Source organism: Ambystoma mexicanum, chromosome 6q, assembly GCF_040938575.1.
Source record: "Ambystoma mexicanum isolate Mex_15411 chromosome 6q, UKY_AmexF1_1, whole genome shotgun sequence".
NCBI lineage: Eukaryota > Metazoa > Chordata > Amphibia > Caudata > Ambystomatidae > Ambystoma > Ambystoma mexicanum.
The window spans coordinates 702,435,537-702,457,505 of record NC_090937.1 but is presented as its reverse complement, the minus strand read 5'-3'; the positions used below and the strand labels follow the sequence as shown (position 1 = coordinate 702,457,505).

Below are 21,969 nucleotides of genomic sequence, written 5' to 3'. Positions count from 1 at the left end.
AGTATTGGCCTGCCGCCTCGGGTCTTATTGCCATTAGTACCCCGGCCCGTTAGACCGGGGTACTAATGGCATTTTTTCTGTTTAGAAATGCTGCCGCGTTTCAAAGCAGAACAAAAAAAAAGTGAAAAAAAACGGCAGCCGGGAAAGGGATAACATAGTCCGTTTTCCCTTTCCATGGCGGCCATCGGGAGCGGACACGCTGGGAACAAAAGTGTTTCCAGCACGTTCGCTCCCAAGAAAAGAAGAAAAAAGAAAGAAGGTAAGTGGGGTTGCGAGGGGGGAAGGAAAAAAAAAATGAAAGAAGTACCGCGGCTATGGCGAGGGACGATGGAAGCCTCCAGCTGTGTGGAGGCTTGGAGCGGGGATGGCCCCGCTCTGAGTCTCCACACGCCTGGAGGCTCCCATCATCCTCCGCACGAGACCAAGGGATAGAAGGTAAGTGGGGTGGGGAGGGCAGGGAGGTGGGAGGAGGGAGGGGAAAAAAGTCTTACCTGAGTCTCCGGCGGGGGACGAAGGCAGCCTCCAGCCATGGGGAGGCTCGGAGTGGGGATTGCCCCGTTTCGAGCCTCCTCATTGGCTGAGGGGCTGCCACGCCCCTCGCCGGGAACATAGCACCCGGCACGCACAGCATACACCGGAATACCGTGTGGTATGGCTCGGAAAAGAGCCAATCAACAAGTTGGATTCCCGTTGCGCCAGGCATGCCGGGTACAAATTTGAATTAAGCAGCAATGTTTTGATTGTTCAGGAGTTTTTCCACATTACTCTTTGCAGTGGCCTTCATAAACAGTTACTTTGCATGCATGATACTATTGTGTGCGAGAAGAGAAACATTTACTAATCCCAATTAAGTGCATCTCAACTTTTTTGTTGCAAATGAATGGATGCGCGAGCGCATTCCTTTTTGCGTGAGGCAAAACATGTTTTGTCATTTCACAAAGGGCATTTGTGTAGATCTATTTTATGTATGTTGTGGTTTCAAAAGCCATATAGCCCAGATCAATTGGAATTTTTCAACTCTGACTTCATCTTTACCAGCAATATGCCACACCTCTGCTTCCCGTTGTGTTATGAAATTTGGGGGGTATTTGAGTCTGAAACAAGCTCCCGCAATGACCACCAACTGAGGAAGGATTTGTTGCCAGGAGGGAGAAGATGGCTCCTGAGAGGGCACCAGGATTATAAATGATTCAAGGTCAGTCACGGCTGGTATTTTCAGTGGAGATACCAATATAGTTCCCCAAATTAGCGCAGGTGTCCGAACATAGTGAAGGAGCCGAAAATAATTGGGAGAAGGTGAACGGATTCCTCCCCAAGAATATTTTTTAAATAATTTGTTGAAATTGTGCATTTTACAGGCCAATTTATGAAACATATGTGTTCTCTAGAGTAACATGAAAAAATACTGTAAATGCCATTATTCACGGCAAGTCACGGGTGATGAATATTTTCAGTGGAGGGAGCTCATTTATTTCCCCAGCGCAACGAGCGAGTGCAACATAATGTAGGGAGGTTCAATGGGCTGCTCCCTCCGAGAAAATGTTTTGAAAAATTTGATAAAATAGTGTATTTAATAGCACAATTTTGTAGACAAAATGTGGTAAAATGTAATACAATGTACAGTTGGTTCTCTAGGGAAACACATGAAAAATCTAGTAAATGCCATGTCACTATCAGTTTGCAACATTTTTACGAGGCATCACATCAGCATATATCTATGCCAGTAATAATGATCAATGTAAATCACTTGAAAGACGCTGCAGTCGCGATCTACCTAACTTTCACTGTAAATCGTTTGCGTGAGGCTACAGCCACTATCTGAGTATGCCAATACTGGTCAGTGTAAATGAGGTCCATGACCTAGAGGCCACAATATGTCTATGGCAGTAATAAATGGCAAAATGTAAATCACTTGCATGACCCTGAAGCCAGATTCTGCCTGTGCCAATAGTAAATGGCCACTGTAAACCAGTTGCATGAGGCTCTAGCCACAATCTGCCTGTGCCAATAGAAATGGTCTTTTCCACTAGCAATGACCAGCTAGGCAAGTGGGATGGGAAGGAAGACTAGTGCTTCATCGTTCCTTTGTAATGGCAGCACCTGTGCTGTGATTAAATCCACTATATGTATTTCCTGCTGAATAGTCACAATTGTAGATATTTTCTTGATCATGTCTTTCTGGTAACATTCGATTAGTGTCAGCCATCTCACGGTTTCCTTAAAAACAATCATCCCTCATTTATGGACTTTATTAGAGAATAATAGCAATTGAATATACTTTTAAAACTTTGCAGTTTATAGCTGGCTGGTGTCAGCACCCTCTGCCTCATGCTTATAGACTTGGCTATTTTATCTTGTTCAATCTCTGTCTTTAAGACCATTTTTCCACTGCCTGATCAGATCATCTGTGAAAGATTAGCAATTAGTACCCGGAGAGGGTCAATGAGCTTGTAAAACGCAAGCTCATTGGCCCTCGCCTGGGCCTTACCTGCCCCAAAATGCTCAGAGCTCTCCGCGAGCAGGAGTTCTTCCTGCGACTGCATGCCATGGAAAGGGAGAAGGGACTTCTTATAGTCCCTTCTCCCTGTTCGATGGTGGGCATTTTTTTCGTATACTTTTTTTTTTCAATGTACTTCAATGGCCGCCCATTTTCTTTGTTTACTATGGCCGCCATAACAAGAGAAAACGGACTATGTTTTCTATCCGCGACAGGCATTTCATTAAACTTCTTTGACAGCTGCGAACAAAAACAACATTAGTACCCCATTCTAATGGGCTGGTATACTAATGGCAATATGCCCCGAGACGTCAGCCCATTACCGCATAAGGTAATGCCCCAGGGGCCTTTGTTATGCTCAGGCCTGTACTATGGGCCCCGGGAGCCTTACCTTATGCAGTAATGGCTCGTAGTCATGGGGCATATTGCCTAAGTAATGCATATAATTGTGATATCCTTGTACTATGGAGCACATTCTCAAAAACACAATCCAGACAGATCATGTGGAGCACGTGAACCACACCTTCTTCACACACAGTCAGATAGCACAGTGATCTCAGTGCTTGCCCGATATCTGTGCACAGCCTGCCGTGGCAGGTTCAAATCCCGGCAAGGTCAACTCAGTGATTCATCCTTCCGAGGTTGATAAATTGAGTACCACTCTGTGGGATAATAACATCATCTGTTGTTTCAGTGCTTTGTGACCCATGGGTGTGTAGCGCTGTATAAGAAATAAATAATAATATTATTACAGCTCTCCCCATGTAGGACACTGATCAGTGAGAAATCCAACATCAGGTGTAGGGGTCTTCTTCAATGCTTAAATGGTGGGATCTATCAGCAGTTGCCTTTTACTGTTTGGGGCTTTCCATAGTGCCACATGCCTCCGTAGGGGACTTCGGGGCTCAGGGGCGGCTATTTTTATAATAATGAAATCCCTCCATTTGATTTCTCAGGAAGCACGCTGTTAACCTGTCTATGTTTATTCAAACACACACACACGCAAACACACACAGCACCCACCCCATTAAACACATGAATCCGTTTTGACGTACAGCCTTGGGCAACACATCCCCAGTGCCTCGACCTAAGCACGAGTTCCCACCACAGTGCGGCGGTGCCGCCGGGGATCCGCTCACTGCACCAGTGACTTCGTGCCGTGCTGTTCCCAGTGGCTTGCACAAGCCCAGGCCTATGCCGGCACTCATGGCTCGGCTACTTTTCATTTCCTCCCTTTTATTAAAAGCTAGTTTTCTGCTCCATTACGTTTCTATTTCCCTGGTTCTGTTCACCAGCCAGAATCTTCTAGAAATCCTTATGCTGCCTGGAGACAACATTAAAAATCTCTGGGCATTTTGCCAGGTGCCCACTTTTTGCTCGCGCCAAGCAGCACCGCCTTTTCCTTAAATGCCCGCTTTCCTGTGACTATGTGCTATGGCTCTAAGCAACGGCCAATGTGTTTTTTGTCTCGCATAGTAATCACTTGTTTGTATTATGTTGCTCTTGGTGCTGGATTCCTACCACTTCTAAGTGCTGCAATAACAGGCGTTATTACTACCCTATTCAATGGCAGGACGACAGAGTGGGCACTGCCCTGGAATATGACCATGCCAAGGGCAGACTGGCCTCCTGCCTGCAGCTAAAGTATGAATGAATGTTGGCTTTCCGCAGACTCCAGGCGGATCCCGTTTCATTCTCATCTCACTCACCTTCGGGCTGGCAGCCACATCTCTATAGAGAACATCCAATCCCATAATTTCCATGTCAGATGATGCCTCTCCCCGATACTGCTGGGGCGCGTTTCAGACAGGGGAGGGTTTCGGACACAGATGATGCATTTAAAACAGTTCAACCTTCATGCAAATTACAACGTACTATCCTTATATGTTGCACTGGATGACCCATTGGTGACATTATGCTTTACCTAGCTGACTGCAAAGTTCCTATCCTGCAAATCGGTATACAGTCTTTATACCGAAAATGATATACCGAATCGAAAACCCTTATATCGAATGTATTTATGGTGGGGCAAAGGGTTCATTTTTTGGGGGGAAACGGTCAGGGTGGGTTTTTAGGGGTCGTAAACAGGGGCTTGGGGGGGAACCCCCGAAAATATAAAATAAAATAAAAACATTCAATATTATGGTTTTCAGGGCATATGTTTCAATATATAAGTGATTCGGTATATAACATCTCAGTATAAAGACATCTAACCCTGCAAATTCAGCCTTTGGCATGCCAACATACGAATTCTGTATTCCTGAAACCTCATGAAAGAAGCTCTGCACCGGTGCAAGTGCCATTTTGCACGGCATTCACAATAGGGCAAACATTTCTTTCACTGCATTTTTGCACCAGGGTACAATTGGCCCGGGCGTTATTGCTGTGGAAGATTTTGTGTTTTGCATCTAGGGTGATGTGCACACACCACACAACACTGGGGCAAAGTTGCTGTGGTATGCCCCCTTGTTACCCGTAGCTCCCACATCTTTGCGACGCAACGCATCTGACTAGAATTGGTGTTTGCCTTTCAGATGATTCAGAGGAGGATAAGGCCCTGTGCTCCGGCAACGGCCCCATGTCAGCCCCTGCCAAGAGAAGCTCCTTCTGTGACGTCCCCTTGCACCCCGAGCCGCAGGATGCTACGGCCAGGCTGCTTGGACCCGAGGCATAAGAGGTAAAGCTGCTTCTCTTCACGCCGGCTTTTATGGTTTGGAAATGTGTTACCGATTTTAAGACAAAGCACGAGCTGGCAACGATGCCGTGATGGAAAACAGTGGATCCGGCCATTCAAGAAAATTACATTGCGCTGGAGACCAGCTGAGAGATTCCAATCAGGGCAATGCCATGCAGCCAGGATGATGGTTCAGTAATGAGATTCAAGCAGGTTATAGCATCGTTTCAGCTGCATTAGCCTGCTCTGGATAATGCACTCCATGGCAGTTTGCACAAACAGCCCAGTGCCCTGATATGTACTCGGGGCAACAGGAACAATTGGCCCCCACCCCTCGCTCATCAGAGTGGTGTGCGATGCAGCTGGACATATCCTTAGTCTGCGGCTGTGCAGTGAAGCAGCCAGTGTACACTCACAGAATGGCGTTGTGACACGTCACTGTTGAGGCCCAGTGGTGGAGCCAGGGAGGGGCACAGGGGTGTCCGTCCACCCTGGTGCCCCCTTGGTGTCCACTGCACCCCCCAGCCTCCTACTGGTACCCTATTAGCTGCCCCCTCCTCCATCAAAGAAATGCAGGCAGTAAAAAAGGCAAATGTGGCATCCTGGAAGATGCTGTTAATTGGTTGCATGGAGCAGCACTCTTTCATCTCTCAATGAAGCTCTGATTGGTACTCCATGTTGTAGGAGACTATAACAGACATGCACGAGTATATGTTTATTGGGTTACTATATTTTTCATGTCATACAACACACTCACTCGCCTGGAGTGGAATCACAGCTGTTTTCTTTGAATTGTTTTTATTTGTTATTCACATTTTGTTTGCACTGTTCATAAAGTCATTCGTCTTATTGTCTTATGTTTAAAAAAAAATGTTCTCACAACCTGTGCTGGTTGACAGGGATCAATCCATGTATTGTGTTTCCCAGTGAGATGCTCCCTTGTCAAGAACAAGGCAGCACGGGAAAAGAGATAAGACACATACAATATAAAAGGGAGAGTGATCAGCAAAGCAGACATCAAAGCAAAATGGGTTACAGCTACAAGAGGTAGAGAACTCAATGCACACATAGGGTGCATCAGGGCATGACAGCTTGTGAGCAGTGCTAGTGGAGGAAACTCAGGGTGAAGTCCTGTAATTGTGCTCCACAGAAGTAGTGCCAGGTTTAGTTTGTTCAACACTCATATGTGGACTTTGGGAGAGGAGCCCTTGTTGACTAACTCTGGGAGTTTCTGTACAGTAATGAAAACATACTCATTACCAAAGCACTCAGAGTTGGTCAGTTCTCTTGACATTAGCTTTCCTCTTTCTGTTCTTGAGGAAAGGTGTGTGCATGCAAAATAAAGTCATAGAGGGTCATCAGTGTCTTGCAGGTGCATCATGGGAATGATATTCCATCTTTCTGGAAACTGGTTTGTGCAAGGAGAGGTTCATTTGTGATTTAGGGTTATCTCTGATGATGGTGCCCTTGCCAACACCCAGTTAGTCTGCAGACAGTGCCACCAAGAGGCAGAGATGCAGAGTTGTGACATTGTCTGTGCCAGATACATGTAAGAGAAATTGGGCTAGAATGCCAGACTCTATTCATAAAGGTTGAAATTGTGTGAAAAAAGATATTTGTTTACCAGACACATTTCGGAGAGCATTAAAATGATTTGTGCATGGTGAAACCAATAGCAACCTTTGTATACCTCTTCCTAGGCGCAACTACATAGCAAAATGAGAAAGCTCCTACGGATTCAAAGGGCTCCTCCTTGCACTCTCTCCCAGAGAATACATCTTCCCTGCACTCAGTACACTCCACTGGCTGCCCATCAGCCGACGGTCTTCTGCAAAAAGGTGAAAATTAGAGTAAAGCTGTGAGCCCCTCCTGAAGGTTCTCCCACCTGGAATATAAACCAAGAATGAGACACCTTCACAGAATAACAGTCACATAGTTACATTTTAAATTTATTTATCATCAACGAAGCACTCGAGCGGAGAGAGGCGATAACATATGCTTTGCAAGTGCTCTCTGACTTACTTACAATCTTTTTCTCTTTAAATACTATTTTTTCAGCTGCATTAGCAAGACATGTAAATAACACAGGGTCCCTGAAAGATAGATCACTGGCAGGGTGAACAGAAAGCTTGGTGAGTAATCGCAGTGAAGAACAGAAAAAGACATGCAGGGGAAGCTCAACATATGTTCCTTTCTATCCTTAGCCTGGGGTCAGGGTCCACAACTGCTTGTATGCGTGCTATTTTAACCACAAGCTATTTCCTAGATTAAGAGCAGTGCCTGCAACTTAACACACACATAGGTCATTTGGGATGCTCTTTGTGGACCACAGCAAAACTATTGTGTGACATTTTTACAGCAAAAGAGAACTGGTGTTCATTTAATGTATATTTACACACCTTCTTCAAAGACGTGTGCATTACCCACAGTGCAATTCACAAGAAAGGCCCGGAATTCCTCCAAAACAAACTCACTTGCTACCGCCCCACCAGAATCCTCAGATCTGCACACCTCCTGGTAGTCCCTCCTTTCAAGTTCTCCAGACTAGGAGACGCCTGTTTCTCTGTCCTCACTCCCACATTCTGGAATTCCCTTCCCCTCGTGCTCCACCTCATAGAGGATCAACTGGCCTTCAGGAAAGCCCTCAGATACTGGCTGTTCCCCCTGACTTTCTGATCCCCCAACTCCCCGCACCCCCTCTCCTCCTCTCGTACACACGTTTCATCCTGCAGTCCTCCCCACCCCCTGCACTCTCCTCCACCGGCCTTCTGTCAGTTACTAGCCTCTTATTTCCTTCCAATGGCTCTGCTCTGCCACCCAACCATCCTTGTGGCATGCTAAGCACACATGGAGGACTCTGGCAGTCACACCAGAAACTCGCACCTGAAACAAATCCTGAGAGTGGGCCAGGGATTGCAATCATATGAGCTTGGAGGGTGGGCAATGCATCACACTTAAAATGTACCATGGGAAAATCACGCTGATCATCCTGTGGGAGGACAATCGAGCAAACCGGACCCTTGCTCGTGGTTTGAACTCCATGTAACTCTAAAGCACATGTGGGTGGGCCATGTCGCCACATGTAATCATGAAATGGGGACCTTGTTTTCGCACTAGAAGGAACTAGGCAAGGCAATCTCCCACTCTGAGAACCTCTCATCCATTTATCGAGCTCTTAAATCACCTGTGAAATGTAGCACTGCTCCTTGTACATAGATAGAACCCAGGAAGTAGACATTGGGCCTAATTACGAGAGGAGCGGTCAGGGCTTAATGGCGCCGGTATTGGTGCCGTAGCCGTTAACCCCGTACCGCCCCATTACAAGGTTCCCTCGCGGGACCCGCTCTGGACATCTGGCTTTACCAGATGTCCTTAGCGGGTCCCGCAAGGTGACCAGCATGCTAACAACGGGCCCGTCATTAACGGTCCCATTGTTAGCATGCTCCCCCTTCCCATTGAGCCCTATGGCGGCTCGAATGGGAATGGGGATGTACCGGGTCCGGGTTCCATGGATGGGGAAATAACGGGCCCTCCAAGCTCGGAATGGCCCGGTATTTCCCCATTCAGGGAACCCGGAACCGAGTTGGGAGGCAGCCATGCCCTTATTAAGGGCATGGCTACCTCTAAATTCGTAATGAGGCCCATTGTTGTTTGTACAGCTAACCCATTTCTCCTCTCGCACACCGCACCTTCACAACTTAGCCAAAGGCACGGTCTCACTCCACACAACCTGCACTCACATATAACACAAACACTACCGCACATCACTTCTGCCATAAGAATGAAGCTACTTTTAACGACAAAAATTCAAACTGTAGATCCCCACATAACTCTCTATCTTCTTAAAGACAATCCCCCCTTAGTCCATAGTATACCTCTGCTGCGCCCATAAACACTCTATTGAGACATGAGTGACTAGCAGGGTTTTGGCCACCCTCGTATAACTTTAATGGCTGAAATGCACAGATGCATAATAGCACCTCCCAAATTCCCCCAAATCTTTGAACTCTGGTCCCTCAAACCAAAAGCGTGTTGGGACCACAATTATGGTGAAATGTGCTATAACGAATGACAAAATGAATGCATAAATGAATCAAAATGTTTTCCTTTGCATTTGAGGATGCTCCATTCTGCTTACCGTGACCATGACAAACTGTGCAAAGTAACATATTGCACTATTTTGTTCACATGCACTCAGGAATAATGTGGGCCATAGCAGATATTTAAGAGGACATTGTCATGACCTTGCATGAACAGCACCAGGCATCCCTCAAGCATCTTGACTGTTCAGCAGCACACCAGGATACGATAGATCACAAATTCATATAGAAAAACTGAAAAACTGGATGTGAAATCCAAATTGAATTCAAAAGAGGAGCTTCATATATCAAACCTAAATTAAGTTCACTGTTATTTCCTGATTTATCGAAACATGTTACAATACAATCACTTTCTCAAGATAAAACAGTCTTACAAAAAACACCAGTTTAGCATCGACATGTGTGTAATCCAAAAATTCCATACAAGAGTATAAAAATAAATGATTGTAATTCTTTGTCTTGCGGGACTCCGCTCAAATAATTAAGACCAGACCTCTAGTTAAACAACTTTTGTTACAACTTTTCAGTTGTCAAAAGGGTTGTTTGATCAGCCGTACATATATGCTGAATAATTTCAATTATTATACCGATTCTCTGTGAGAAATTAAAAATGTGTATTACAGGGAAGGTCTATATACCATGTATGTGCTTCCATAGTGGAAGGATCAAGCAACATCCACTCAGGTATAAACACATAAAGTTAGGCCCATAGTGGAGCTAAAAATATGGGCAAAAGAGGAGAATGGTAGATCACCCTTCCCCCACTTATAGAGACGTGCCCTACCTCCTATAGTGTGTGTCCTGATAATCACAAAACTGAAGGAACCTATTAAAAACACAATATGTCTCTACTACACCTCATATTTTGACTAAAAATAAAAAATTACACTATCCTCATTAACAAGGTTAAAAATACCAAGCTGACCACCAAATATAAGCCAAGAAAAAAATTGAAATTCTGAAGAGCAAGAGTGGCAAACTGGAGCGTCTAAATCGGAAAAGGTACAGAGCAGTGAAGAGCCTTCATGACCAGCCAGTAAGGATTTCCTTATTGAGGATCAGGCAGCGGAAAGCAAAGCATCAAGGAGGAATTTAGATTTATAGTGAATGATGTAAAGATATTTGCATTACCAGAGGTGTATGAAAAGGCGTGCACATCTTTAGAAGTTTGTATTGTCTCCCCATAAGGCACGTGCCATTCTGTTCTCCTGCATTAGGGAACCAATATTAATTAAGCATAAGCAATAATAGCCCATTTCAGGGGATTCACTGGTTAGTTATTATTGTTATTGACACCCCACTGTAAACCCTCAGAGTGTTAGGCGCAGTTAAAAAAGAAAAACTATGGGCTGCATGGCCCATGCAACAAACTGTTGGCATAGAGTGGAGTAGACTGGAAGCCGGGGCTCCGAGCAGAGCATAGCCCCTCTTCCATTTCCATGGCAGATGTAGTAAGCAGCAGCTGTGGGGAGCTGTGATGTGAGGAGGGTAGTTAGGGAGAGATTGCGCTCACCAAAAGGTAAGAAGGAAGAGAGAGGGTGGGGCAGGCAAGGCAGAGGAGGTCGAGGGCAGACAAAGAAGGAGTCAGTGGGAGTCTGGGAGAGGAGTGGACCGGGTCTGGGGGGCGAGTGAGTGCACACAGCTCACGCAGCTCACGCCGAACACCTGCTTAGATTTTGAGATTCAGCCCGGATTTGGAGCAACCCGATTGGCTGACATGCCTGCTAATTGTATTAATGATCTAATCATGCTGCTCACATAGGTCTTTGGGCACAGGCATATCAGAATATCACGTGTCACCTTACAATCAATACATGTTTTAATGGGATGCCTCCGCTCATTATTGAAGCAAAAGTTAGCCATCATGTTTGTCCCATATTTATCCTCTAAATCTCTTCACTTTTGTATCTCTCATAAAATCGAGTATGTAAAGACAAAACAAAATATCCTTTAGTTCGCAATTTAGAATCACACCCTATACGTGTGTTTCCAGCATTCAGAACATGTCCAGTGTTTGCTTTTGTGTATGTTAATAATTTGAGATTACGGTGTTTTTCTTTGAGTTTAACATTATTTTGTCTTCCACGGATGATTGCATTACACGTCCCTCTAGACTGCGGATCTGAAGCCTTTTGTTCCCTGGATGTTTTGGACTACAACTTCCATCAACCGTAGCCTGTTTAGTCAATGTTGAGAGATAATGGGAGACATTCCAAAACGTTTGAGGAGCAGCAGCTTGCAGGCCCCGGCTCTACACCTGTCTCTTTATTGAGCTAGAGGCTGGTGTTTCTTCTTCGTCTTCTTCTTACCCTGCATTCTCTTTAACTCTGGATCCCATACATGTTTCTCATTTTTCTTTCACTGGCATGACATCCACATAACCTTGGCTTCATCCCCGAACTCGGAGCGGTTAGAAAATTCGCACAGAAAAGATGCCAGTTAGGATTTAGTCAGGATTCTCACTTTTTTCGGATCTTCAGTCCAGCGGCCTGAGGACTGAGAAGTGCATGGGAGTTCATGGGATCGTCACTCACGGGTGACCTAGGCTCTCCATGTCAGCCCCTTGCAGAAGGGATGGAAAATGTATGTTGAAGAGAGCCATGCTATCAGCTGTCAGCTTGTTGTTAGGGGGTGACTGGTGGCAGCTTTCAAGCTCGCTCTGCAGGCCAGAGACTTTCCTTCTGGTTATCCCGGATTCAGTCCCAGTTGACCATTATACTGGCATGGCAGATGTCACCCCTAGCACAATAGGGGGTTTGGAGGACATGGGTAAACCCATGTTGAACCAGTTTAACCCCACGATCCCAAATTATGGCGACTGGATTGTTTTGACACATGTGGAAAGATTTGCCCAGCATTTCATATGCAAAACATTGGATAATAATTATAGATAAGGGGTGAGTGCCCAAAACCCAGGAAGAGCAGCAAACAATCTAGGACAAGTGTGGATTTACAACATTTAGTTTGTTTCTCGCTATGGTAAGGACATATGTAAGGGTGTTGAAAAGGCACATGCTACTTGCCCAGATCAGCTGTTAAGCATTAAAGGGCCAGTATTGAAAACTGGATTTGACAGATGTGGATACGTTCTCGTAGGAGCCACTCGATATGGAAGTAATCACTGCCTGGGCTCATAGAGCCATATGTCTGATTGGGGACACTAATGCCTCCATGATACAGGAGAGGAAAAAGAGGCTTCTCCTAAAAAACCAACCCCAAGGTGGTGGGCCAACCTATTGTTCAGGTCAAGGAGGACTGAGAACGTTATCTTTGGTGATGGGGTGGTCAAAAAAGTTGGGAAATTTGTCTCCACTTTTGCTGCATTGGATAAGGCACCCACGGCACCAAAGTGCCTTTTCCCAGCACAGGTTTCTACCAGGACCATGTGCACTAGAAATTGTTCATCCACTTAAGCCCAATTCACCAGGGTCATCAGGAGAATGGGCAGTTCAATGCCTCAAGACATCGAAAATATTATGGTCAAACTGGGTCACAACCCAAACCTGTTCCCAATAAAGGCATAAAGAAAGAGGTCCAGGCGGAGGATAGATCTGTCTCCTTTCAACCTAAGCTACTTTCAGTTCTCTTTTCCAAGAAATCTGATCGGGGTTGAATCCAGTATTTCTGAAAAATACTGGCTTTGTATTTCAAGGATTCTTGGGTGTTGGATATGATTCAAGGGTATCACTTAGAATTTAAACTTTGCCCCAGGCAGAAGGTTCCTCCCTTTTCTTTCCAGGGCTTAAACAAAAATTCTCATAAGGAAGTGGTCTCATTGTTGAAGAAAGGGCCTGTAGAAGCAGACTTGGTTTTTGCAGGGAACCATTTTTAGAAAAAGGGTTCTGTTCTGCGAGAAGTATAAATCATTTTGGCCAGTTTTCAATCTGAAGGTTCTCAATCACTTCATAGAATACATGCACTTCAGGATGTAGATGGTTGCCTTTTTATGTGACATGTTGAGGCCATGTGTTTGGCTTATTTGGCTAAACTTCAAGAAAGCTTGCCTAACAATTTCTCCTGAGCACAGTCATTTTCTTTGATTCAGATGCTAACAGCGTGTAACTCAACATACTTCTTTACCCTTTGGGCTATCATTGTCCCCTTTGTGTTTAAACAAGCTATTGGCACATTGTTCTGTGTGTAAAAGGTATTAGATTATTCATCTACTTAGACAATATCTTTATTATGACACACAATTCTGCTCAGTTATTGCGCCTTATGTACACAGCCATAAACCTATTGATAAGGCTGGGTGTTGTATACATTGTAAGAAATAAAAGGCACATTCCACTCAGAATATTGAGTTCCGGGGCTTGTAGTGAATTTGAGATCCTCCACACTTCAGCTTCCCCAGAAAAGGATCTAAAGAAGGGATCTATCACATTTTGAGGGCTTGCACAACAACTCAGGGGCCATTAGCCAGAATAGATGGGCTGCTTTTAGTGGCCATCTGTATCCATACAGGACATATCACCTTCCATTAAGGGGCCATACAGTGGTAAAAATCAGCATGTTATGCTATGCTATGTTATGTTAAATTGTGTTATACGGCACACCGTTAGCATTGGCATAGTCTCCAGGCATGGCTTTGTAAGAAAGACGGTGGGAAGATGGATTAGTGAAGGAAGAGGGATAGGATAGACATTGTGCTCTTCTGTTGATGCTTGAGGAGCCAGGAGGAACTGGTGTCCTGTGTAAGTCGGGTTTCTAAGTGAATTTGATTGCATGAACTGGCTTGTTGTATCCAGAGGGGTATGGCCCAGTGCCAGGGAATGTTTGTTGTTTGCAAGTGTTTGTTATGTTGGATGTGTGTGGTCTGGCTGGCCCATAACTGTGTGTGTGGTACTTGGGAGGTATGTGGGAAAGGAACAGGAATGGGGGTGGTTAGTACATTGGCTACTCTTAATTCTTTAAAAGTGCCATTCCTTGGCTGCCTTCACAATGCTTCTGAGTTGTCATACACAGGCTAACCATCACAATACATTGGTTAATCCTTGCAGTTCTAATTGCAATACATCGGCTGTCCTCGAGAGTTCTCAAGTTCAATACATAGGCGAATTACACAACTTATCTTAGTGCTACAGATTGGCTAGCCTCACAATTTGTCCGGGTGCAACACACTGGACAACCCCAAAAATCATTCAAGTGCAATACAGTGTCCACCCCCACACCTCATGTAAGTACAGTGTATTTGCTATCCTCATAAATCCACTGTGTGCAACACATTGGTTACCCCCAAAAATCCTCCAAGTGCAATACAAGGGCTTTCCTCACATTTCATCTAAGCGCAGTGTGTCTGCGATCCTCATAAATCGATTGTGTGTGACGCACACCTAAAATGCAGCCAGTTTGAAGTTCTGTGCAGTACCTACAATGCAGCTAGTTTCAATATATATGCAGTATCTACAATGCAGCCAATTCAAGCTATGTGCAGAAACCACAATGCAGCTTGTTTCAATATATATGCAGTACCTACAATGCAGCTAGTTTCAAGATATATACAGTACCTACAATGCAGCTAGTGTCAAGATTTTTGCAGCACCTGTAATGCAGGTGGTTTAAATGTATATGTAGTGCCTACAATGCAGCTAGTTTCAAGATATATGCAGTACCTTGTGGGATGTTTTTATCCACGCATCCAAGCCCTACCTCAAAACTGTGCATTACTGACATGGAAAACATCATGATGGCCAGAGCTTCCCAGAAAATGCCCAGGGAAATGCATGAAGAATAGGCTGCCACCCATTTTGCCGATGTTATGGGCACAGAAGGGCACTGCCTAAAACCACCATTGGACTACCCACACAGTAGCCTGAAACCATTGGGAATGGCAATGCTGATTGCCAAAAGCAACCTAGAATTGTGGGGAATTCATTTTCTTAAATCCCAAAAATGGGTGCATTACCAGTACTCACCACTATCAGAAAGCCGGCGTTTTAAAACAACACCAGACTTTGTGTAAAACTGAATAAATGAACCCAAAGCAGGCCAAAGAAAGACTTACTGAGAGGTGGATCCAATCTAAAGTTATATTCTGAAGTGACTTGAAGGTTTATAACAAGACTGGCTGAGCTGTGGATGTCAGCAGTTTAAGTAAATTTGGACTGAAAGACACTAAAAATCTAAATGTTTAAAAGAAATGAGTGACCTACTTCTGAGAGTCACATAGGTTGCAATTGTTTAAATGTCATAGTTTTAAACTTAGAATCAGCATTTTAGCTGCATATGTAAAAATTGTCTTGACTTAAACTGGGGAACAAAAAGTGACATTTTATCTGAAACCTGGCTTAATGAAACTGAATTCTGCCCACCAGCTACCCCCGACAGGAGATGAGACTTGCACAACAGCTGTGTTCCCAGGCCTAGCTGCCCTTTTGCTGCTCCCATCAAAAGGGATATGACACTTCCCTGATTGAATTACCTGGGCTCTGCAGGAAATTGAACAAAGCCCTGTCCTGACTCAGGCAAATGTTTTATTATGGGGCCGTAAAAAGTGGCTTCCTCCTGGAAGGAAAAGGGAGGAGCACTGCCTGTGAGAGCAAGCTGGCTTGGCAGAACTGGAAAAACCAGAAATTCAACCTTGTGCTGGGGGGAAACCACATCCCTGTAGCCAGAATATGGTTTTAGAAAAAGATGAATAACTCATAGTACGGACTTGTCATGATTATTTAAATGATACCATAATTCTTGTGATTTTTCTGCCCACATTTTAAGAGGTTTTTAGAACCGGTGGCATGATCTGGGGGCAAGCTAGCAGTTAAGAGGGTATTACTTAAAATGTATGCATGTTAAAAGTCTGATACTTCATCAATTAATGCCTGCATGCCTTGCACACATGTGTATAAATTTGAGTAAGAATCTGATATTGGTAACCTGACCAAAAAGTGAAATATGTTGCCATTTCTGAATGCAAGCTCCCAGGAAGAGCAGATTTGGACAGGGTATACCTCCTGTGATATGTGATGGGTGCATGTAATTTTAAACAAATGTGTACCTGTGCAATTATGTCTTTTGGGTCAAAATATAGATTGTGTGTAATTTGACAGGGGTGGGTTCTCTGTATCATAAACAGACCTCATCATGATGACACTTCATTTCATTCCCCCAATCAAGGGGAAGAGGATGAAGTGGCCAATGACAAGTGGAGAGGGGTAGAGCCTAGTGATGCTGCACACACACCCATTTTCAAAACACATAAAAGCAGACAGTCAGGACAGATAGAGACATTCAATTCCATTTGCTGCAACGCGCTCTGCCGGACCATACCACATCCAGAGATCCAGACTTCAAATCCATCAATCTCCAGGGAAAGCTGTGCAGAAAGATCCACAGAGAGCAGAGCTGACCCAGACCACTGTTAGCAGAACCAGAGAGCTGACCCAGATCACTGTGAAGAGACCCAGACTGACCAGATCCGTGGCGAGGCCCATTCTATTTCTAAATATATTGGCCCTCATTACGACCCTGGCGGAAAGTGACTGACCGGACCGCCACAGCGTAAATAGCGTTTCCGCCATTGCACGAAGGAGCAAAGTGCGGCCCATTCCGACCCATCGGGCACGAGCACCACGGCATGGCGGAAATGCAAAGTCCGCGATGGCGGAAATGACCCCAAAACGGCCCACACCGCCGCCGTACGGCGCCCTAGGTGCAATACCGCCACCCATCACAGCGGATACCGCAGTGTGCGCCTACCGGAAAGTACGGTGACCGGAAATATACGGAAACGGAAGTTAAAACATGGGCCCGGAACGGGAAACATCCCGCCGTACACCTATAAAACCACTAAAACCACACAACCACTAAAAACACTACCCTGAGACACACCCCAACCCGACATCCACCCTAGCGAAACCAAGAAAAATGGGAAAAGTAGCGAAGAAAGCGTGCGACCGCAAGCGGCAGGTCCACTTCTCCCGTGAGGAACTCACCGTGCTTACAGAGACCCTCCAGGAGAATGCTGCCGTCGTCTTCTGCACGCAAATGACCAGGACGGCACTTGCAAACAAGAAGGCCATATGGGCTCTGGTGGCACAGCGGGTAAGTGCGGTGGGGACCGCACCCCGCAACCCACAGCAATGCCGAAAGCGATGGGACGACCTGCGGATACGCGTCCGCAGCATACTCTCTGCCAACCGCAACATTGCCACAGCCACCGGGGGAGGTCCTGAATCACCCATCAAGTTGACCCCCTGGGAAGAAATCTGTGCCTCCACCATCGGAATGGAGAGCATAGAGGGAGTCGGAGGGATGGAGAAAGGAGTGCAGACATCCGAAGATTCAGGTAGGTGGGCCAAATAAAACAATGCCAAATCCACAAAGTCCATCCATGTGAAGTACCATGTGTCCACATAGTGCAACAGAAACACATGTCCAGGAGAACGTCCACACACATCGGCCTGATAGCGCACGTTAAAACCCACAATAAATACATAAATAATTAAAAACCCCTAAAACACGCACTACACGTGCAGCAGGCACACCCTAACTGCAGGCTGCCAAACAACTGCACCCTCACCCCACACACAAATGAAAGCACCTGCAAGGCCCCGACCCAAATCACCCTCAGGCACCACCCCAATGCATGTGATACAATGCCATTCCAATACCCACAGACCCATTAATAACCCTCGCCCTCCTTTACTCCACCACAGGGTCCGATCCAAACGACGAGCATCAGGACACCCCTACCAGCACACCTGCAAAGAGGGCCAAGACCAACGGCCAAAGACCCTCCACCTCAGCTGCACGCATCAAGACACGGCAGCAGCACAAATCAGGTGGCAGCACAGAGGAGGGAACATCAACAGGCACCCCAGCAGCCAGCATGCCCACAACACCACCACCACAGGTCCCCCCAACGGATGCCACAGAAGGCACTGCCTCTGGTGGCAGCAGCACCATAGGTGACACCCCATTGATGGCAGCATGCTCCGACACAGAAGACGGGGATGTCGAAGTCAGATCCATCCATGACCTGTCCCAATCCCCCTGTCTGTCCCATCCCGTACAACATGAGGATACCACGCAGGGGCACCCACAAGACGACGACTGGCCATCCCCCACAAGCCCTGTGGCAAGGCAACATGAGGACAACAGCCCCTCTGTGACACCCCCGCAAATGGCCATGGCCCAGCAGAGGCAACAGTCCCTCGACCAGTTAATCGTGCAACAGCAGCAACTGGCCACGCTCCTCAAGGACCATGCCGATGAATGTGGGGGCACTAAGGCAGACATAGAAACATCAACTGAGACACTTAGGGCAGAAATGGAGAGAGGTACAGAGACACTAAGGGCACAAATGGAGAGTAGCACCGAGAGCCTGAGGGGGGAACTGCATGCGACGTCCAAGGACGTATGTGCCGAACTTGCCGCAGTGCGCCGTGTGCTCACTGAGCTCTCGCAAACCCTTAGGGACATGCATGGACGTGAGCAGGCAGAGACATCATCCGTTGCAAGTTCCGTCCAGGGCAGCCCCCAACGTAGATCTGGGAGGAACCTGCGCTCCACAGGCAGGGGTGCCCCTGATACCCGCAGAGGGGGCTTGCAATAGCGACTGCCCACTGACAATGAGCATCTTTGGACACTGGTGTTCGGGGGGGAGGTAGGAGGGTGGAGGGGGTGTGTTGGGCTCACTTGGGTGGCGGGTCGATAGGGTGTACTACATGATATCACATATGCCATAAACAGTGCACGATCAACCAATGAGATGTGTGGACATTGATCTTTGTGTACTAGGCCATCATAGGCGTACAGTCCATATTGTGCATGTCCCAGACACACACAGTGCCACGAGTCCCGTGTCCATGTATCAGCCACCAGGCGTGAGTGCTAGAAGCATACATCAATGAGATGCTGACGAATGTCACGGCCCTCCGGTGCCTCGCAGACTCCTTGAGGTGCTGCCACATCCCCACCCTCATCATGACCATCATCAGGTGCTTGCAGTTCTGCGTCAGGGGGCATGGGCACATTTCTACGTATGCACATGTTGTGGAGCATGACACATGCCATCACCATCTTTGCAACCTTCTCATGGCGGTACAGGAGTGCCCCGCCAGACCTGCTGAGGCAGCGGAAACGACCCTTCAGTAGGCCGAATGCCTGTTCAATGACTACACGGGTACGTGAGTGGGCATGGTTGTAGTCCTCCTCATGCTGGTCCTGTGGGTTCCGGACTGGTGTGAGGAGCCATCTCTTCAGTGGATATCCAGCATCACCTGTATGTGGACGATAAACGTATGATGTGGAATGCCATTGCTACGTACGCACACCCCCCCCCTTCCTGCCAGGTCATTGCCGAATCACATACCCCACATTATCATGCATGTAATGAGACTCACCGAGTAGCCAGGATCTGTTCCCTGCGTGTCGCTCCATGTAGCGTGGTATTGTAGAGTTCCTCAAGACCATAGAATCATGGGTTGATCCAGGGAATCGGGCACAACAATGTGTAATGATCCTGTTGGAGTCACACACCATTTGTACATTCAGAGAATGAAATTGTTTTCGGTTGCGGTACTGGGCCTCCATGGCATGTGGGACGACCAATTCCACATGGGTGCAGTCGATGGCACCAATGCAACCCGGTATGCCGGCAAGTGCATGGAATCCCACTTTTGTGTTGGTAATTTCCTGCTCCGAGCGTGGTAGGGAGATGTAGTCGTCTGCGTGCTGCAGGAGGGCATCGAGCACTTGCAATAGTGTCCGTGAGAACAGTGGCTGAGAAATGCCATGCAACTGTCCGACTGTGTGCTGGTAGGTGCCTGTGGCCAGGAAGTGTAGTACAGACACCACCTTCAGTAGGGGTGGGATGGCGGTTGGGCTATCTATCATGCTGACAAGGTCAGCCTGTGTCATGTCCACAATGGCGGCTATGGTGTCCCGGTCCAGACGGTAGAGGGTGTGGATCTGCTCATCAGTGAGGTTGAACGGATGTGCTCGGAGGCGTGGGATTGCGGGCTGCCTGCGTGGTGGTAGTGGCTGTGCTGGCGGCCCTTGCTGGCCCTGCCTTGCCCTCCTCCTCCTCCTGCGTCTCCTCCGTGCGGCCGGTTGTAGTTGGTGTTCGTCTTCTTCTTGGAGTTGGAGTACTTGCAGTGCTATCATGTCCCCCAGGGCCAACATCGCGAGTCCTGCCGGTAGCATTTCGGTGTGGTTGTGGGAGGAGACTGGCTGTGCAATTTATGTGTTATCAGGCTGTATGGCCTCCACCTGTGGTGATTCATTCCACCTGTGCAAACTGCTCTCCCCTTTGGCCGAGCACGTCCCGCGCACAACGCTGCAATTCGGGGAATGGCATCTTGCTATTGCAATCATGTATTTGTACCCGATGGCCGTGTAACATTGGTTGATATGTTCATTCTGCTGTGGTCCCATTGTTTGACATACTATCTGTGCAGTCGCGAACAGACTTGTGAAGGGTCAGTGGAACGTAGTACTCGAGTAACGGTGGGCCCTCATGCATCACTGTACCGAGTTGCAACGACGGGCGGGGCGTCCCATTTGTGGGTGAAGGCAGTTGCCATTTTCACACACAGCCGCACTCGATGGATTAATTAGTGATTTCAAACGGCCACAGATGCCTCTTCGACGTGATGTTGCAAATGAGGAATTCGAAGGGCGGCGCTTTCGGTTTTCAGCTGGCGGCGAGGAAATGCCCACAGGTCTGACTGCAAATATAACGTACTATTGTTCAATGTCCTTGGGACAGGGGCCATGGCGAGGATGCAATGATTGATATGAATAGTATGGGATGCGCAATAGCGACGTGGGCGATGAGGCCGGACGTTCCCAAATACATGTTACTTCACTACACTGGAATTACGGGCTGGGGCACTGTGGATTTTGCAGGCTGCATAACGCACAGACTCAATGGATATTTCTAATGTTATGTGAGTAAATATTCAGGCGTTTTTATACCGGGATGAGGGAATGATGAATGGATGCATGGGCAGGTGATTTGATACAGAGTTTGCCATGTACAGGGCTTCTTGGGATCTATCCGCCTCCCCTACGCTATGTGATGCAGGGCTGCCATAGTGGGACCATCGTCTATCTGGCCTTGTTGAGCCCTCCCTGTCTCGACGCGCCCTCAGACACTTGTGTCCATGCACGTTACCAATCCCATCTGATGGATTCTGTTTTGACAGACGCATGCACAGGTACACTCGTTTGTGATGGTGTTTACACCTCGATATAGATAGTTATGAGTCGCAAGTGGTTTTTGGGTGGTGATGGACCTTTGGAGTGGGCTAGCATGCATATGGCTGTGGATTTAGTGTGATCATTGAAGTGAGTTGTTGGAATGTAGTTCTGATGGCCATTCTGTTCTTTTTCTTTTCTTTTGGTTGACAGGTATCTCCTCCCCTTTTGCCACTGCCATCTGTATGCCACTCCTGCAGATGGGTTTTACTCCCGACACCTGCTGCTTCGTGTTAATCAGTGGAGCAGCATTACGATCTTATGGGACGATCGCCAATGGGCCACATGCCCTTACGCAGTACTGGTGGCTCGGAGCAACATTTCGGCCTTTCAGCTGGACTAGTGCCTCCCCATTGGGACGGCCCTGCGGTTCTGTGCGCTTCCATGTTGCCTTTTCGTACGTGAATGTGGCTCTGTGTACCATGATGGAACAGGGCGTCACACAAGTAGTGGCTGGTCATTTCTTGCGGATGCAGCCCACAATGGTGAAATGTGTT

The 21,969-nt window shown here is 47.0% G+C and overlaps 1 protein-coding gene across 2 annotated transcripts in view; it reads left to right on the top strand.

The window, feature by feature from the left end:
* The window catches only part of LOC138516235 (ras guanine nucleotide exchange factor P-like), a 797,007-nt gene that overhangs the window by 746,882 nt on the left and 28,156 nt on the right, over positions 1-21,969 (top strand). For both annotated transcript variants that reach the window (XM_069631212.1, XM_069631211.1), the window contains one exon: positions 5,032-5,174. In XM_069631212.1, the coding sequence (XP_069487313.1) occupies positions 5,032-5,171 (140 nt within the window). In that variant the 3' untranslated portion in view covers positions 5,172-5,174. The remainder of the gene's footprint in view (positions 1-5,031; positions 5,175-21,969) is intronic.